The following is a 20,620-nucleotide window of genomic DNA, read 5'->3' as shown; positions in this document are numbered from 1 at the left end:
TCATTAAAAAAAATACAGTAGACAAAAATAGAACATTAATCAACATAGATGGTCTACAAACGTTTTGAGAGGGTAGAGTAGGGGGCTCCGCTCACACAGCTACAAATTTAAATTTCTGCTCAAGGAACACAAGATTTTTCTCAGACTAGTGAAGTATCTTTTATCCAGTCTCTTCAGAACGATATTTATTTCATTAGAAATAAAAGAATTATGTGCAAATATTTATATTCAGTGACTGGAACACCAGAACATTACTCCTTCTTCAGCACTTAAGTTACTCTGAACAAATCAAAGTGTAAGTATATACTTACAAAACACACAGCTAGTTACTATTGGCCCAATGGCTTTAGCAAGAGCAATAAAATACATCGGAGCAAGGAAATTTAAAATGCACTTCCAATGCTGTTCCATTAGGAAGAAGAAAAAAAAATCTGTAGAAATATCCCACCTTCCCCATTCTACCATTTAAATTTTTCAAAAATAAATATCAGTCAACAACCTGTAATCATAGGATGACGGCTATTAAGAATATTTAAACCTTTGAATGCTTCTCCTACCCTCATACAACATAACAAGCACAGTTAAAGTACTTGCTAGCTGAGCACTACCTACCCTTTGAGTCTTTAAGTCCCACCATTACCATACATCAATCAGCACTTCAACATCCCTCCACACCACACGCATGTGCCAAGCATGATTGGTTTATTCCTTTCAGCAGTTACCTCCTATTTCTCTTCCTGCATGTTCTTGCCAGTAGGAAAAAGTCTGGAAATTGAACTATGCTCTTTCTCCTCTGGAGTTCTGGGACTTTTAGTACAGCTCACCTATTCCTCCAATTCCCCTTGTTTTTTGTTCTTCTAATCTATGTTACTTCTATTTAATTCTGTCTACATCATGTTTTCTATGACCTGTGTCGTTCCTGCCCATCATCCTCTACCTCTCACCCCATCTGTGCAGATGTTCCCACTTGACTCACAAAAGTAAGAACACAGCTTGAAGCAGCAGCCAAGTCACAGCAAACAGCACACTGGAGATGCCAGCTGGTATTACTTTTCATATGCTGCCCCTGAGTGGAAGTCTTACACAAACCGTAAAAAAAAAAATAATAATAATAAACAAGCCAGAGGTATGTTCCTGCTCCCAGAGTTGATGGGTAGGCAGGCTACACATACGGAAACAAGGATTACAAGTTCAGCATTTTTAACGACAGAAAATCATTTGGGGAATTTTTATCTATAGTGTGTGCTTAACCAAAGTTTACACTGCTTAGGGACTAAATGATCTCTGATTTAATTAACATTTGCAATTGATTTCACAGAATCTTTAATATCATTTCATTTTATGCAGGAAAGCAATATTATCACGTAGCCTAAATATTTACTACAGCTTTAATGGAAATCTTTGCCTGTTTTTTTTTTTGTTTTTTTTTTTTTTTTTTCCCAAATTAATGTAGAACGAATATTGACTGTATTTCAGGACTTTTTCTAAGTCAGAAACCCAGCTGTAAGTAATTAGAAGCTATTTTGTAAAAATGAATGTGTTGCTGTAGGAAGACAAATAATTAGTCATCAACATGCAATATTCTCTCATGAGAATACAGCAACAAACTGACCTAGATATTGCTGCATTTTGCTGACACAGGCAATTTCTGAAGTACAATACCATGGAACTAAGAGATCCAAACCTTTTTTTTTTCCAATTACAATTCTTGTACATACAACATACAGAAGAAATAGATAACAAACACAACATCAGCACTCTGAAGAATGACAAATGGAGATGTAAAGCTGTACTTTTTTTGTTGTTGTTTGTTTTGCTTTTTGTTTTGTTTTTTATGAAATTATCAGACCATCAAATAAAACTTACTGAAATGTAAGTATCCTTTGGGCAGACAGACTTCATACCTTTTTAATTAGTATTTTCATGAATTTTCCTGAAGTTGTTATAAAAATAATAATAGCCATCCTCATGTTTTTCTAGAGAAACACCATAATCAAGAAACAGAATACCCCACTTGCAATAACTCTAACTTGTTTATGCTTCTGAAGTACCACACAATTACAATTTAATAGATCGCCATTTACTTTCCCTCCTTTCAATTTGTTTACCCTATTTGTACAGTATGAACAACATACGCAAGTATTATGAACTATTTCACTCCCTTTCTGTTAATCCATCTTTTTAAACAATTCCAGTAAAAATACAGAAAATCCTATTCACACTTTCTAGCATTTTCTTTTTCATTTAAAAAAGAAAATATAAAGTTTAATTCTTGTGTGCTTTTTACAATAAATTAAAAAAAAAAAAAAAAAACATTAAGCAGTTTGCATTAAACAGCATTTGCCAAAGAAACTAGACTTCACATTTGACAATGGTTTCAAAGATTTCTCTACAGAGGGAGACTCACTGAGTCATTGATTTAGCTGCCCCTTTGAAATTTTCAAACATTTAATTGCAAACACCACAGAACTACTTCCATTTCTTATATTATGTATGTACACATACAATACTGTGCGTATGTATAAAGACCACAGGGGACGGAAGTAAGTCAATGTCCTAAGAGGAAGGTTTATCTGTGTGCTAGAGTTTTCATTAAATAGAACTGTGCTTACACTGTGTATGCCAAGACTACTCAGCTAAAAATTCAGAATTTAAGAAGTAATTTTGGAGTGATGTAAAGAAATAAAACTTCATTACCTTTAACAAATTATCTTTTAACTCTGTTGACTTTGATCCTGAATTTAAGTTTAGGGTATGACATGAGAAGTGAGAGGCCATGCTGGAGGCATAAAAGGTCAGTACTGGTGCTGCTGCACACAGTAAAGTAGGAAGTTCTTTTAAAAGCATAAGAAATACAAAGCCCATACACTGAAGAGGATGAAGCTGCAGGTGTCACTAGCTTTTCTGCACCCCAAGTTAAAATTTACCATTCTTGACATTCAGGTATGCAAATTTTAGAGCCGCAGCACATCCATACCTTTTAAAATACAAGTCAGTTTACCCAGCACAAAAGGGGCTATGCATCCACGCCCATATTCCTCTCAACATCATTTCACTGTAGTTATCTACTGAAATTTTGAGCTATCAAATATTTAATAGACTTCACAGTCAATACTTTAACCATGAGCTATTAAAAACACAAGTTTCCCATTTAAGGTTAAGACCAAGCTGAGCATGCTAGATACATACTGACGTCTTCAGTATTTTCACTACCATTAGTACAGACATAGCACATGGAAAAAAAAAAAAGATTTCTTCAAACCTTTTCCTTTTTGAAGCATATTTAATGTAATTAAGAATAATAATTAACAGGGACAAGGATCATAAAATTCTGTTTTTTGAGAAAATCTCAAGACATGATGTCTTCCAAATGAAAGAGTTTAGTGAGAGCTAACTGTTATTACTTAATTGATAAACCTCATTTTGCACTGAACAGCCTTATCAGCTTATTAGCTAATTTTCTTAGCTATTATATTATGCAAATCACGTTATTTTGGTTTTGTCAATAATGTCCATGTCAATGCAGAAAATGTTTCTGCATTATGTGTTCTGGGAAGCATACTGACCTACGGTTACCTAAGCCATAATTCTGAGAAAAACCGTACAACATTGAAAAACAGTAACAAGCACGCACTGGACAAATTGTGTGCTTTCATGTTGTGTATTTACTCACATGCTACGTATGAAAATTAAAAAAGATGTATGCTATGTACCAAATTTTTTCTGAAGTATATTCAGTAAAGCACACCTGACTTTAAAACCTGCAAATATCTATTCTGTGCTCACAGGTACTTTATCATCTTGTAGTATAGCATATATTCACATTAAAGAAGATAAAAGTTGAATTTGTTTCTTTAAACTTTATTTTCAGTTTAATCATTTATGGTTCTTTTCCAGGTATCAGAATTCCAACTTCAAATGAAGTGTCTTCACAAGCAGTGCAGCTCAGAGCAGAATTCAGTCATATACCCTCCATTTGTGTAGTTTCAGCTTAAAAACTCTATAAATAGGACTGGTTTTTGAAGAACAATATATAAAGTAAGCTTCAATCAAAATTCATTACTGAGAGGAATATATGTTGCTGGCAAGAAAAAAAAAAAACAACTATAACTAAAACTTTAGCGGTAGTTTAAGTTACTAGCTGAAAGTTCTCCCTTTCTCACTGGCTTTCACAGATTCCCACCAGAAATAACCAACAAAAAGACTTTCTTATACATCATTTTTCTGCAATATGACTTACCAACTTTGCTGCCTTTCCATAATCAATCCATCGGATAGTGGCAAAGTTTGTTGACTCTGCACAGTTAAAACCATGGTTGAATCCTGCATGGTATCCATATGGGAAGGTGATTATAAATTCCCCTGCCTCTTGTGTAACCTATAGCATTTAAAAAAAAAAAAAATGCAACGTAAGTTCTGCTCCTGAAGCAATCAAAACTATACTTGCCTTTACAATTATCCAAAGAATGCTTTTTCCCCCTGCACACAATCGTGATTTAACACATACAGAAATAAAATATTTGAGACAGTGGTTTTTTTTTTTTACTGTAATTTGGATAGCTTCTCAGCATAGCTACATGTATTTACAAATTCAGAAAGTACTTCCAAGAAAGAAAGTCTTGAAAAAGTTATTTGCTGGGAAGACGACCTGGCAGGATTGGGAACTGACAAAGACACTGGAAAGAATGTACCAATTTTCTTGACCAAGAGGAAGCAAAGACATGGTGGTCAAAAATACCCATACTCTTCCATCCCAAAATACTAATACACACTAATTGTTGAACAAAATATTCTGTTCGCTGCCCTGAAATTGTTTCCCTAAAATTGCACCAGAACTATTTCACTGTTCTTGAAGAGAGACCTCATGCTCACCTTTCTCCCCCATATCCACCTGAGGGACTGACTGGGCTTTTAAGTCGTATTGATGATTGAGTATAAAATAGGGGAAACTAAGTTAGTGAGCCTTGGCAGTTAGAGAAAATGTTTTATACCAATGGAACACATTAGAAGTACAACAGTGAAGCACGATACATTTGGGTCCTCAAGGCAGTATCTTCAAACCAGTTCAGACAGGAAATGAGAAGTAAGAATTACCAATGGCACTGCACCAATTATTCAGCATTACATCTACTAACACCAAAGGGGATTCTTGCATTGGATATACCATCTAGTATGTCCCAGTTTTACAGTGGCATTTTAATTGCTTAAGCATTACTTTAAATTTGATTTTAATGTGCCTCTGTTCTTCTACTCATTCTCTTTAAGCATAATGGACATAATAATTCCAGTACTACTCATGGCCATAATTCTAAATACCTACAGAACAGGGGACCTCGAAGAAGATTCTCAAAGAGGAAAAACTTGACTACAATTAAGCTCTGGCACTGCTTTAGAAAATAAGCAAGGGTAGTTCTAAATAGAAACTCTGTTCTTTCCAAGTACAACAAATAGCAATCAAAATAAAAGTGTGCTGAGACCATTGACTCAACACAAAGTTACAGGAAGAAAAAAATAAAATAGACTGTATTTTGTATAGACTGAAAGAAATCAAATTCCTAGCAGTTTGCAAGATCGGACATCAGATATAAAAGGATTCCAGAATAAATTACAAAAACATGGAGTAAGGTAAGCAAAAATTGGTCATGATATTCTTTTTCAAGAAGCAAAATTAAAAACATTTATCTTCCTGCGCTCTCATGGACTGATGCTCTCCTCTGGAGATGAAGAAAAAGACAGCACTTCTGGTCACTCACTGATGTTCTTTCTGGGAGATTAAAGCCATACCTCTGTAAAGTCAGACACAAAGACTGTATTGAGGACAAGCTAGCCAAAGACCAGAAATGGCACGCTGTCTTCTCAACTGTCTGCTAAAAGTTAATCAATAAACTAGAAGATTCAGAAGTAAACAGTCAAATGAGATTCCCCATACCCTGATGTGTCTTTTTACATGACAAACACATCAGAAGACAGGCTCACTAAAAAGCAAACATCCACTTAAACTCAGCAGATAATCTGAGCAATGACAGATGACTGTTCAACAAGACACATTTACTGATTACAGCAAAATATGAGACTTCCTAGAGATTAAATAGATTTTCATTGTGTGACAGTGCTTTATATAAGCAATACAGCAACTAAGGAGTTGGAAAGGAAAATAAAGACACTTTTTTTTTTTTTTTTTTTTTTAAGGGAAACCCGTGGTTTTAAGTAGCAAAAAGTGTAATACTTTAAACAATTACCAAAATTAAAATCACAGTTTGAAATATTTTTTCTATTAAGAATCTGCTTTTAGAAGACTCCTTTAGCACCCTCAAAGTTTTCATCTGATAGTTTTACAAATCCTTTCTGTGCTTATTATGCTTAATGCAAGAATAAATACACAGGGTTAATGTTTCACCTATTGATGCAAATTTCTGATGCAAATTTCTGATAGTATTATGGGAGGCTGCAAAGAGGAAAAATAAGAAAAACATGCTTAGCAGAAAATCTAAGGCCTTAAAAATAGTATTTTACTTTTTGCATTTGCACTTCGCAAGGTTAATATTTTTGTGGGTTCATATGCAGTGTATACATGCAAACACAGATACAGGTGCATATATTATAACTGCTACTATAGTACTCCAACAATCGCTGTGGGAATGTTTAAGAAAGATTATTCTCAATGCTAGCAACTCCAAAATTTATCTCAATACACCCTCCCACTGCTGACAGTTTAGCAGGTGTTCTATTGCAACAAGCAGCAGTTCAGCTGCCACCTGGTAGGCGTAGGCTGTCTTATCAGCGTTCAGCACATTTCCACTTCTATCACTTTGAGCCATGAGAGATCACAGCCTGGTTTTCTCTATTCACTTTCTCACTGAATCCCATTAATTACAATTACACTTGGGTACAGTCTGCTTTCTCCGAACACTAGGTGACAGAACCAAACTTAAATTTTTAACTATTTCTAGCACTTTCATTTAAAAAACATAGAATACAGGTTAAATCAATACTCTGAAATAAGAACATCAACTCCTTCACCACCTCAAATGTGTGGTACTGAAAACAAATCCATTGGCATTCAGCAAGATGCTACTTCAAACACAAACTACCCAAACTCATATTGTTCAGAGTAAAATTCAGTAAATCCAAAACTATAAATCCGGTTATAAAACCTTTCATTTTGGAAGGTTTCATCTGACATTTCATGATAAAGCACAAGGTTATGAAGGGAATCAGTAGTTACCTATATATTACAAAAACTGAACGCAGCAACTACATTTCCATATGATAATACATCATTCAGAAAACAAACTACTCTTTTCTATTAATAATTTATTCAAAAAGAAGCTTGTTTTCCAAGGCAGGCAGTATGATATTAAATGCCTGCATTTCTTCAATTTTATACATAGGTTGATTTAAGCATAAAAAGTGAAGTAATCTTCCAAAAGGCATACAATCAATGGCTTCATCCCAAATATATTCCCTGTCTTTAAGACTAATGCTGTATTTCTCACAAGATTCTTTTAATCAAATAACCTTTTTAAATTTGTACTTACTGTTTTACTAAAAACATTACATAACTGTCTAGTGCCAGTTACTGCTGTTTTACTAGTAATAGTGCTATTGATAATCAATGTTGTTGTTGACAATGGTATAAATGTTTGAGAACATTTTATATTGTTGACAAGTATCTGTAGTAGAATACATTTAAGGACATAATCTCTAATTATATTTACTTCTTGAACAATGGATTCACTTCATGTGGTATTATTTAGGCTACAAATTACAGGATATCATAAAGTTATCCTATAGCTCTGAGATTACCTGTTTCTGTATTCTTTCACTTAAAATATTGCCTGCTGTGTTTTGTGGATTGTAGTATTTTATGCTTCTATATAATATATATATAAACATTCACTTAAGTGTTTTTGTGGGCTACATTTCCTACTGTCACATAAACAACTGAAAGAGATGGAAAGCACTGCATAATCCTATATACTGCACAGGGGAACGTGAGAAGCTGAGTTTGTATACAAAGGTCCACATGATACCAGTAAACAAATACACACTAAAACAGAAGCAACAGAAACATCAAGAATAAAAGAGGGGTATGGTGAGGATAGTTTACAGGACTACTTTGCAGCAAGAACAGAGTGAGAATCATAACTGATTAGTGATCAAAAGGCTTTTATGATCCTGGAATAAGATAAACAGATGTTCAGGCTGGGGAATTTCCAAATCAAGAGGTAGTCTTCTAAGCAGGCTTGCAAAACCATTGAATTTAGATATTTAGAATTTTAGAAAACATTCAGTATATAAAATACATATACTTAAGGAAAAAGCAATGCAGTAGAAATGCTTTTACTGTCAGACACCTACAGGAAGTTCAAAGTTCAAGCGAAAATGTTCTAAGTGAAAAAATTGGGAAGAAAATCTTGTAGGGAAGAATAACAAACAGAAAACTTCGGACATTTTTGAAAGCAGCTAAGTTCTAAATTCATCTACAATGAATACTACAATTTCTTTTTCCCGCTTCCTGTATACATAAATTTGTTCTTAAGTATCCAGTCTGCTACTACCCAGCAGTCCAAAATAACCATTCTCTATTTTTGTAATACTACAGCTTTTTGTATTACGTATTTTAAAATTACGTAACAGTTCTTTCAGTTTTACTCCACCCTGTAAATACTCTGAGGCTTTTTATATCATAATACAGTCCTATTAAATTACATCAGAAAAGCAATAGAGACATTAAAAAATGAAGCATTTAAGATTTTAGGTATATAATTATATATATATATATATATATATATATATATATAATATTTATATATTATATATTAATATATAATGAAATTACTAATATATATAATATATATTACTAATATATATATATATTAGTAATTTCATTATATATTAATATATAATTAATTATATATTATTAATATGTAATATTATATAATAAACATATATTATATATTATTAATATATTAATATATAATTGATATATTAACATATATTAATATTTTTATTAATGTATATATTAATATATAATTTTTATTAATACAGCTAGTTAAGCAGGGTTTCAGACAACTAAAAATCACATGCAAGCTTTCATGGAAGTAAAATAGAAAGAAAAAAAAACGGTGATCCCTTAAAAGCACAGATACTTTCAGGGTACAGACTGTGACAACTGTGAGTGCTCTCTACTGGAAAATTCCAAGCTAAATCACGTGAGATTTCTAGCATTAGAAACACTTGTTTTCATCTTCTCATGGAGTCTGTGCCTAAAAAAAATATAATTTTGCCTCAACTTCACTACGAACAATCTTTATAATAAACACAAAATAATTCGACATATGAATGCACAGTTTAGAAATAAACACAAACATACCTTGTCAAAAGGAATTCCATACTTTTTCAATATGGAGGGAGAAATCAGTGTCATCTTGTGGCGAAGAAAAGCACCGCATCCTTGAGAGCTGCTTGGGAAGAAACCTAATAAGGCAAGAGAAGCAAAATTGGGTATTCTTTAATTAAAATAACAAGGATATTTTTATATTTCATTTTTTATATTTAACAACACTTCAAACTTTTTATATTTTTTTTATTTGGTCATTGTTAGCTGCTGAGAAACTTGTATAAAAGGCAAATTCATCTCCTACATTTTTTAGCTGATTTTCAGCTTTTGTTTTTTAAAGAACTGATTTTTCAACATACAATTTGGGCATCCTTTTCTTTCCTTTTCCAGAAATACTTTACTCTGTATTTTCCCTCTTTCATGTTTATACTCCTGCACACCTGAAAATCAAGTACATCATTAAAATGTAGGAGGACTATACAATTATTACATTTAGCTAGCACATATTATCTATACAGGAAAAAAAAAATCTATCTAAAAAAGGCCAGGTAGTATGGAAGCATCATTCTTAACTATTCCCCACAGAGGTATCTAATGGGGGGAAGGAGACAGGTTGCTTTTTGTTGTCGTTGTTCTTGCTTCTTTACATCTTGTTCTGATTCTATGAACAAAGTCTGTTATTCAGATTTCAATTTTCTTGATTTTTTATGCACTATTTCATTAGCGCTTGGTTCATTAACTAATGATACAATCTAGTTGACGAGAGCAAAGTTACATTCACCTCACTTTGACTTTTGTCAAAAAGTCAGTCATTTTTGACTGTGTTAAAATCTAACATCACTCAAGTCTTACAAAATGTTAGCACTAACAAACCAACAGAACTAGAGTAATGAGTAAATTGTTTCCCTTTAACAATCAGCCACGACTAGAAGCTATTATTTTTGTTGTTGTAAAAAGATATTTTTATTATTAATCTTTACGGTCTTTTTAGTGTTTGCACTAGAACATTACCAAGAATCACCAAGAGATACATAGTATCTAGATAAAGGATAAACTACAATTCATCCATATAACAATCACAGAAAATGTGTTATTTTACTGTATCAAGCATACAACATTTGAAAATAACACATTTTTATGAAGTCCAACTTCATTAATTTATTTCACTTTCTTCTGGAGAGAGTATTTTTTTCCAACATTACCAAGACTTATTAACATCAATAGTTTACTCCACTGTATGCCATTTATTCCTGAGTGATTTCAGCAACTTCAGAAAGTTTCATGGGCTACTACTGAAAAATAAAATGCTCTTAAATGTAATCAATTCAAAAAATTATCTTAATTTCCAGAAAGCAGAATTAAGGCACAAAGGAATTTCCCATAACTAACAGATACAAAATCAACTACTCATTACGAAAAAGTCTCCTTAATAACAGTATTAATAGTAATTCAGTAATTTTTGGTTAATGTATTAATCAAGAACACCACTCAACTTTGTCCAACCTGCATTATAATCATTTTGCTGGGAAGAAAAAAATGTCTGGTAAATGTATGAAAGCAGAAGAGGTCACTCAAGAAAAATGCAGAAAACAAAATAACTAACAGTATAAAAATTTTGTTTAGTTGATATGAAATTAGCAACAGGGCATTTAACCAGTATGAAATGACTCTCTGTCATCAATTTACTGTGTTTGGACAAGTAGTTGTATCCCTCCTCTCAAGTAAACATTATTCTGCCATTCACAGAAACAGTGTCAAGCGTGGTACAGTAACACTACTAAACTAACATCACTGTTAGATGAATAACAACTTCAAATCAATTAACCATCTAATATATAGATGGTGGATGGTATAGTCTAAATAGATAAAATCTCAGCAATTTTCCATAATATACAGTTTATTCTGTACTGTCATATTTATTTTCTTTCTAATATAATTCTCACATTTACATCCATTAACCATCCTAGAATTCTGTAGCCATCTTAAAATGAACACACTACATTGGTACGTTCTCTGCATATTCTTTTCTAGCATACTCCCCAGTCCTGTCGGAACGATTTTTGTTCTAAGTTACTGGATAAAAAGTTTCCCTAAGGATCAAAGGTGTAACATACACTTACACTACTTAAATCTATTAAGAGAAATTTACAGGATTTACTGACATTTGTTGTGATTACAGGGCCCTACCAGTGAAATCAAAGGTGCTGCCAACACATTCTATGCCACTATAAAATATTTTTCTGACTCTTTCAAAGCTGATGCTTGGACACACAAATTTTCCAGTCCCATTCTCAGAAATGCTCCCCTTCAATGAACAAAGGTAGAAAGGAAGGTAGCATCTCCTCATTATAAGACTGTTCATCAGAAGGTCTTTTGTTCTACCCAGGCTAAAGATAAGGTCACGCAACTTTTCCTTCAGCAAAGAAAAACCCTGAAAGATAATGGGCTAAAGGATATCTAAAGACCTACTAATCCATTGAATAGAGGACGTTGCATTGGAAGTTTCACAAGACCTTCACAAATACATTAAATGCACAGACAGAGAGGAATAAGCTTTCTCACAGAACACTGCAATTTAAATAATAGAAACACCATATAATCTTCTATCTCCTTTGTTAAATTTTCAATTATTTTTGATCCCAGATCAGAATCACGCAAACACTTAAGTTGATGTTAGAATTACCAATTTACAGGTTTCGCATTAATCCTGAATACCTAGTGAATTCCCACAACAAGACTGCAAATCTAGAAAAAAAATACTGCAATCTAGAATTCAAGTTCCGTAGAAGATTCATGCTTTTATTAATTACATGAAATTAAGCACTCATTAGCTCTACATCAAGTCTACAAAAGCGGTTATTTTGTGGTATTATTTTGTGCAACCCCAATTTCACAGACAGTCTTTTTAGACCTGGTAGACCTCTTCTATCCCTACTCTCAATACTTACATTTCATCATCTGTACTCTACCCATCCTCTTCCCTACTCACCCTCTTGTAAATGATTACACAGAACACAAAATGATAATTCAAAACAATTCCTTCAGAAGAACCAAAGATCAGTATTCAAAGATTAGGGCAAAACAGATAGGTTGCACAATGATTTTCATCTACAAGATAACAGACCATCTGGTTCAAAATTCTCCAATCGATTTAAAGAAACTGATATTCTGAACATCTAGAGCAGATTAGAATGATCTCCAAGATAAGAACATGATTCAACATATGGTGGACAAATGTTTGGGTACAAACACATACACTGCAGGTAGAGTACATTTATGCAGCAAACAGAAGGTCCCACTCAAGCTTTTTAACAGCCTTATGTAGTTAGCACAAGCAACAAAAGCAAAGATTATGTGAAAACACAGGCTTCAGACTGTGCTGAGAATCAAAAACATGCTCTCAGATAACTCCACATACATACTCTGTCAAGTAACATAAACCAAAATAAGATAACTTTACACAAGGTAACCAATGCTATTTGCGCTAATAAAACTGTTTTGGTTGTTAATGCTAGGCCAGTGAAGACTATTCCCCTTCACTAGAAAATGTCACCTTTATGGAATTTCTGGTTTTATGATCCATTTTCCAGACACAAGTCAAACCATTCTCATCTTTATGGGAAGCTGGCAGCAGAGGCTACTAAGCAGATTGCTAGCTGTATCTGACGAAGACAAGATTCACACACACATACAACACTGCTGCAGTGAGACACATTAAAGAGTGCATGAAAATGATCAAGGAAAACAACAAATTCAAAATAAGGCTGGCTCAATTAATTATTGAGGGACAGTGAGCATCATTACCCATACAGCTTTATAACTTTTTTTCCAACCTAAAGCTATAGGTTGTATCAGGTGACCATAACATCACCAGTTATCTCTCATGAAAACTGAAGTGGGTTGGGTTTTATCCTCCAGTTGATCAGCATTCTTAAAACAACTGGAATACTTCCATATACTACTAGTAATGTGTTCATAGTGATTTCAGTTAAACCACTTGGCTATGATTGTACATGAACAAATTATGGTATTTTTCTTCTCAAATTAGTAATTTGAAAGCATGCAAGTAGACTCCACAAGGCAAGTGACTAAATATTATCTTATATGATCAAAGATATCACAGTCTGGCTGGAAATTAAGTCATTATTTAACAAACACACAAAAATCGTATTCATAGGGAACTTTCAAATCAAATTCTAACCAGGGAATGAATGAGGCCATAATTCCTATCTTTTTCTTCATTTTCACACTCAAGTCTTCACCTCAAATTTTACATTAAGCATGTAATATTTTTAGCTTATTAATACTATTTGAAAATAAAAATATAAAATTTGCATCATAGGAGAACATCCTAAATTGCAAATACCTTTAATTTAACTTTACGGTAGTTAAAATTAATCCCAACTAAGTAATTAAGAAAGAAAGCTCAAAATTAAGGTGATTTTTCACTTACTTAGATATTCATTTAAAGGACTGCAGAACATACAAAGCATCAAACATAATTCAGAGATCGCAAGATCTACTCTTGGAACACGGGCAAATATAAAGATTGCGTTTTCTAGTCTATTTTCTACATTTTGCTTTGGTAAGTATACATAAAAAAAAGATAACATTTTAAAATTAATTTGCCATGATTTGAATTAATTTGATTTAACTTAGTGTATTGTACATAAAAGAAATTCAGAGGATAAGTTTGCATGGCAACATTCCTCACAAAGCAGCAGTGGCAATCTGTATGCTGTATAAAGCAAAGAGTACAAAAGACACAAAAGAAGAAAGTTCTGTGAAATGTGTTATTATGCCCAGATGATTATGTTACAGCCCTGAGTTTATTACCTCTTATATGTGACTTTCTTGACTCACTTAACTATCAATTGAGATAAACTCCAATTCTTCAGCAGCTGCAGTTTTCAGATGTTAAGAGCCTTACAAATTATGCAAGTTCTACATCAAATTCCATTTAAACAATTATTTATAGTCATTTTCATATGTAACAGGTAATGACTTCTGCATCAAGTAGATTAATTAGTACTATATAACATACAAAGCTTTTTCTAACACCACTACATACATAGAACGTTTCAAATTTTTACTTTAGTTTCTTCTGCAACATAACTGAACATCAGATAGATGTCATCTCTTCTCTAAAATAATTTCTGCAATTAAATCAACCATTAAAAGAACTTGAAAATCCTTTCAAATGTCATTTATGATTTGCCACGCTGCTGCTATTCTCTTTATTTTCTAACCCGTTTTGTGAAACAAAAAATCCTTAAGAATACCACAGTATTACAGATTAACATAACAACAAGTATAAAAATTGCAGTAACAGCTCACTTGAGATTTTTATTACATTTATGTCTACATAAAATTGAAAAAAATCCTACATAAATGAGAAAGCAGCTGAAGGGCAAAATCAAACTGTTGCCTTTATTAGATGCAAGTCTAATGTCTTTCAGATAAAATATTTGTAGGTGCCAGTCAATCAAGATTTCACTGCAAAGCAAAGATGAGAGCATTCATGCACAAAAGGTATGTATGATAATTGTGATGTGCAGACAAGATAATGGAAAATATACTAACCTTCCTTTAATTTTAATGTATCTACTGCTGCCTTGACTTAGACAACCTGCCATATTTAATGTAATATTTTATTATTTTAATTATTATAGGAGCATTCAGTTGATTCAGTAAGCATTAGTCAGCAGTTAGCCTTCCTGCATAAACTACTTTTCTTCAGATGTTGCACTCCTATAGAAATATGACTGAAAAAAATTAATAAACATTAAGTATTGACTCATTTATGTTATGTTGCATTAATATTTAACATTAAATAAATTATAGCCATGTCGCTAACTTTTCATATTCACCTTCTTAACATACCCTTCTGTATACCTACCCTAAATTTACCCTACTGTAAAATTCAAACTGTATTTTAGCAGGCAGCTGTTGCAAAGTAGAAGATCAGAGAAGTCTTAAGCTCTGTAAGTATAATCAGAAATGGAAGTTTACAAATAAGTGAAAGTATGTTAAAATGAACATAAAGTTCATCATCTGTATGTTTAGAATTTCTTAGAACTTTCTTAGAAGAATATTCTTAGAAGAACTGCATCTTCCATACTGTAAGCTACTAGCTGGACCAAAAATACCATGAAAACACCCTATTCACTGAAAAGCAAGGTAGAAGTCAAACACTGAAAATTTAGGTAATTTCAAAGATGTTTGTCTGTAAAACTAACTCGCATACCTTACATTGCTTTTACAATGAGCATGTAATTTTCCAACAGAAACAAATCCAGTTTCATCCACTGAATATAATAAATAACATCTGAAATTTTATCTTCACTGTTCAATATCCGATCCTATATTTTAATTGCTACTCACTGTTCAAAACCTGATTCTGAAATAAAAATAATTAAGTTTTGATCATCCTTATTATGATTCATCAAGGAAAGTAGACTTCTATTCATCACACACCTTTATAACTTGTAGCACTAACTATAAGCAGTAGTAGACAACTTCCATGCAGGTGTGCACTGAAAAAGGCTGATTTGACATGCTTGGGCAGGTTCACTAAATAAAGCTAAGGATGACTAATGATCAAGGAACTGCGTTCCTATTCCCAGCTGTGGAAAAAGGTGTACGTGTATTCCAATGCCAACGTTCCTTAGGCCTGACCCCTGCCTGTCTTGCATTACTGTAGTAGTTATAGCCCTAAGAACTGTTGCACTGGGTGAGCCTGAAGTCCTATTTAGCCTACTACCCAACTCTAATGAAGACATTCTGAGATTAAGACACTACTCCCCCCCCACCATATACCCTATCAGCTCGTGACAAACAGAAGCTTTGGAAATTTCCATTTCTCCCCCATGCTTTGTCCTGTTCCTCTTACTGTATTGAGACACTAGTAGAAGCAATAAGAGGTCTGAGCACTCTCACCATACAGTCTGCTAATATTATAGAAGTTTACAATATGCAACATAAATTCCCATGAAAATACATGTTTTTTTCTTTTTTTTCTTTTTTTTTTTTTCACAGAATCACAGAATTTCTAGGTTGGAAGAGACCTCAAGATCATCGAGTCCAACCTCTGACCTAACGCTAACAGTCCCCACTAAACCATATCACTAAGCTCTACATCTAAACGTCTTTTAAAGACCTCCAGGGATGGTGACTCCACCACTTCCCTGGGCAGCCCATTCCAATGCCTAACAACCCTTTCGGTAAAGAAGTTCTTCCTAATATCTAACCTAAAACACCCCTGGCGCAACTTAAGCCCATTCCCCCTCGTCCTGTCATCAGGCACGTGGGAGAACAGACCAACCCCCACCTCGCTACAGCCTCCTTTAAGGTACCTGTAGAGAGAGATAAGGTTGCCCCTGAGCCTCCTTTTCTCCAATTTTTTTTTGGTTTGGTTGGTTTTGTATTTAAAAAACATATAGCAAAGCATGCCTATCAAAAATAACTTACCTCTACAGATTTGGAAAGTAAGTCTAATATCCATGGAAAAACAGGTTATGTCAAAGAAAAATCTGAGATCTTTTTTTTTTTTTTTTTAAAGCCTGCACCAAACAGTGCCATCCTTCACTTTCAGTTAATTCTTAGAAAGAAGTAAACACGTGTTGCTGAAATTGCCTATTCTCCTTCACTCTTCCCCCACTCTTTATAAAAAAAAAAAAAAAAAAAAAAAGGAATTTAAAAAAAAAAATAAAAAAGGTTTGGATAGAGTCATTATAAAACATTTAAATGTGAGTAGCTCATTTTAAAATGCTGCACAGCTATAACAGTCAATATGAAATTCTGTAATAAACATTACAGCAGCCAAAACATATCAAATGCAGATACTGAGATCATCTTCCCAGAAAATGTCAGAAGTAGACGTAGAGAATAGTTAAAATACAGCATCAAATCTTTGCTTCCCCTTTGTAATCTGCCAAGGTTTTGTAATCTGTCAAAGAATTCCAAAGCCAGATGCAGCTCCTACATATCCTCTAGCAGATTTCTTTGCCAGCATAGTTCAGTCTCCCCCTGAATCCATGTAAATTTTTATTATTATTATTGGATTTTAACCTTCTGAGACCCTTCAGAGTCTGCATACGTACTGGAAGATCCAATGAACACTCACCATTTAGTCACCTTTTCCATGCCAATCACCACAGGTCTTTATCATACCTGTTTCCATTTTATTCTTCTCCAGAATAAAAACTTTTAAATAACGTAACAGTCCTTTATATGAAGTTTTCACCACTGTCCCTCCGCTATCTCTCTCTGAACCTTCTCCATATCTCTATCCTTTTACTCCCAGCTCATTTCCTATAAATCTTACAAATATCTATTAACCTTAGCATAAGTCAATGTCTCTTGCCCTGTCTATCACATGCATCAATTTGTTTATCAGTGAAAATAACAGCTTCAAGGTATGCATATGAAGAGTTCTGTGCTTTTAAAGTCATAGAGAAGGATGGAGAAAGTAGAGAAGTGGCAATTTTCTCAACTAAAAAAAAAAAAAAGGGAAAAATTAGGAACAGTATAAGTAATTATCCAGATTGAAATCTATCTTTTTAATGTGTTTGTCATTTTTGTTTTTTATTTTATGAGTGTGAGCTCACATCTTCACTTTCACATCTCAGTGACACATTCATGTCAATTAGTGATCGCAGTGACTAGTTTAAACATCAAGCATATATATGCACATAAACAGATACAAAAAGAAAATAACAAACATTTCCAGATGATGGCCCTGTGCCTTGGTTTCAGCTGAGGCAGAGGTAATTTGCTTCATGGTGGCCAGTAACCGTGCTGTGTTTTATGAGAAATATAATGCTGATAACACATTGATGTTTTAGTTGCTGCAGAGCAGTGCTTGCACTAAGTCAAGGACTCCTCAGCTTCTCGCACTGCCCTGCTAGGGGTGCACAAGAAGCAGGGAGGGGACAGAACCAGGACAACTAACCCAAAGTGGCCAGAGGGACAGTCTGTACCATGTCATACCACACTGAACAGTAACACTGGGGGGTTGGCTGCAAGGGGCTGCTTGGAGACTGGCTGAGCATTGATCAGCAGGTGGTCAGCAATTGCACTGTGCATCACTTGTTTTATATATACAACAGTTTATTTATTTTTATTATTTTTCATTCTTTTTCTGTCCTCTTAAATTGTCTTTACCTCAGCCCACAAGTTTTTACCTTCTTCTGATTCTCTCCCCCTTCCCACTTGCTGGGAGTGAGCAAACAGCTGTGTGCCCAGTTAAACCCTGACTCTCAATATCCAGTTATCAGCTTTCAATGGTATTCCTTACATAATATCATTGATAGCAGGCTATAAAACATGAGCTGTCTGACCAAGAAATATGCCTAATTATTTCTGTATTTATAAGTAGGCACTCTAAATCTAGAAACAAAAGGAGAGCTGTAGCTTTATTTACAATAAGCTTATGTGCAAGAAGAATTTTCCTTTAAATTAGCCTCATCCTTAGATCTCATCCCCACAATAGTATCTTCTGCTCCTTCTCAAAAGATGCTCCTCACATCTCTGGAGGGCAAAAGCCAGTAAGTGCTTTGGCTAAAGTACCTTATTATGCCTGTTCACTGGCTGCTACCAAGTAAGATTTAGAGTTGGTACATTTTGTCTGACTCCTCTTTCCCAGAGGTACTAACCAGGTTTCCGTCCTCTACCCTGTCATTAACTTTCATAAACCTTCTGGACACTCAACTATCTTTGACATTTCTTTGAATCAAATTTGGCTAAGATCAGCTACAAATTCAGAAGTTCTTTATGAAAAGCTATGACAAGGGAAAGAAAGCAAGGGCACAGAAAGAGGCAAAGATACTGGCAATGAAAATCTAATGAATAAAAAGGGCAAAATACCAAGTCTCATTTTCATAAACTTAACCAACCTAAAAATGCCAGTACAAAATAAAGTACTAAGAAAAAGGCTTTGTTTCTTTAAAATTCCTCAGAGTACTAAAAAGTGTTCCTGGTTTGTAAACTTACTACTGACAGATAAAAGTCACACAATATTTAGAAGTAATAAAACACTACAAGTTAGTAGAGAAAAACATTTGTCATTTTGCTGGAGGTTTGTCCTTCAAATATCCTACATACAGAAATACTGAAAATATTACCTTGAGCTAGTCTTTCAAGTCGCTTCCCATGTTCTGGAGGAATAGCATACCTAAAATTCAGATGAAGAAAATGTTTAAAGACATGATTACTAAACTAAAAATTATTTCACATACAGTAAGTACCCCCAAAACACAGAAAACAAGAAGATTAAAGAATGAAAAATTATGTAGGAAAAATATACTATTTTCTAAGAAAAAAAATAAAGATTAAGTTACTTCAGAGAAAATATTTTAGCATATTTATAGCTTTAATATCATAATACAGTTCATATTTAATACAAACTGTATATTGAACTGTATCACAGAATCACAGAATTTCTAGGTTGGAAGAGACCTCTAGATCATCGAGTCCAACCTCTACCCAACACTAACAATCCCCACTAAACCATATCCCTAAGCTTTCCGTCTAAACGTCTTCTAAAGACTTCCAGGGATGGTGACTCCACCACTTCCCTGGGCAGCCTGTTCCAGCGTCCAACAACCCTTTCGGTAAAGAAAGTATATTGTATATTGAAATGTAGTTCAGTAATTCAGTTCAGAAATTTTATATTCATTATTTAAAATCATGTATATTGACAATGTTTCATGATTGTAACAGGCCAGTTAAAAAGATACATTTTCTAAATGAAACAAAACCACGTAACAGAATAAACCTAATTCATACAGGTTTAGTCTCTGATTTTTACTGTGCTTCACAAGACACAAGAGTTCAACAGAAAAAATATGAGCGTTAGACATCACAATTTTGTCTTACTGCCAATGCTAAGGAGTAAGAGGTTACTTGTCTTTGTAAAACATTACAATTATTTTTTTAACTCTAACAAATACATGCTCTTTAAATTCAGAAACTGTACAGATTGGAAACACTCTGTTCTAACAATAAACTATTTTTAGAAGATTCCATAAGCTATTTGCAACAAATGAGTAAGAACATAAAACAAGAAGAATCTGAGAAAACACAAAAGCTTTACACATTTCACACATTTACTGCACTTAATAGATATACTACACGTATATCTGTGCATTACGCTTTATATCTGACTTTAACAGCTTTCATTCCAGTTTAATGTTGCAACAACTTCAGATTGATTCTTCCTTATAAAAAAATACGGTTCAGAAAAGGAGAAAATGCATATTGAGCATAGTCCAAACC

At 33.6% G+C, this 20,620-nt stretch overlaps 1 protein-coding gene across 8 annotated transcripts in view; it reads right to left on the bottom strand.

Annotated features, from left to right (window-relative positions):
- Nucleotides 1-20,620, bottom strand: part of KDM4C (lysine demethylase 4C) — a 286,486-nt gene that overhangs the window by 226,171 nt on the left and 39,695 nt on the right. For 6 of the 8 annotated variants that reach the window (XR_014687589.1, XM_084505428.1, XM_084505429.1 and 3 more), the window contains 3 exons: nt 19,468-19,517; nt 9,377-9,480; nt 4,241-4,378 (listed from right to left, as the gene is read on the bottom strand). Coding sequence is in view for 7 of the 8 variants with exons in the window: in XM_084505428.1 (XP_084361554.1) it covers nt 4,241-4,378; nt 9,377-9,480; nt 19,468-19,517 (292 nt within the window). In the remaining variant the exon portion in view is untranslated. Of the gene's footprint in view, nt 1-3,845; nt 4,082-4,240; nt 4,379-5,639; nt 5,787-9,376; nt 9,481-19,467; nt 19,518-20,620 lie in introns of those variants that run through there. The other 2 variants (XM_084505431.1, XM_084505433.1) reach the window with 2 other exon arrangements.

The sequence above is a fragment of the Aythya ferina genome, assembly GCF_964211825.1.
Source record: "Aythya ferina genome assembly, chromosome: Z".
NCBI lineage: Eukaryota > Metazoa > Chordata > Aves > Anseriformes > Anatidae > Aythya > Aythya ferina.
The sequence above is the reverse complement of the archived record's forward strand: the minus strand, read 5'-3'. Positions and strand labels throughout refer to the sequence as shown.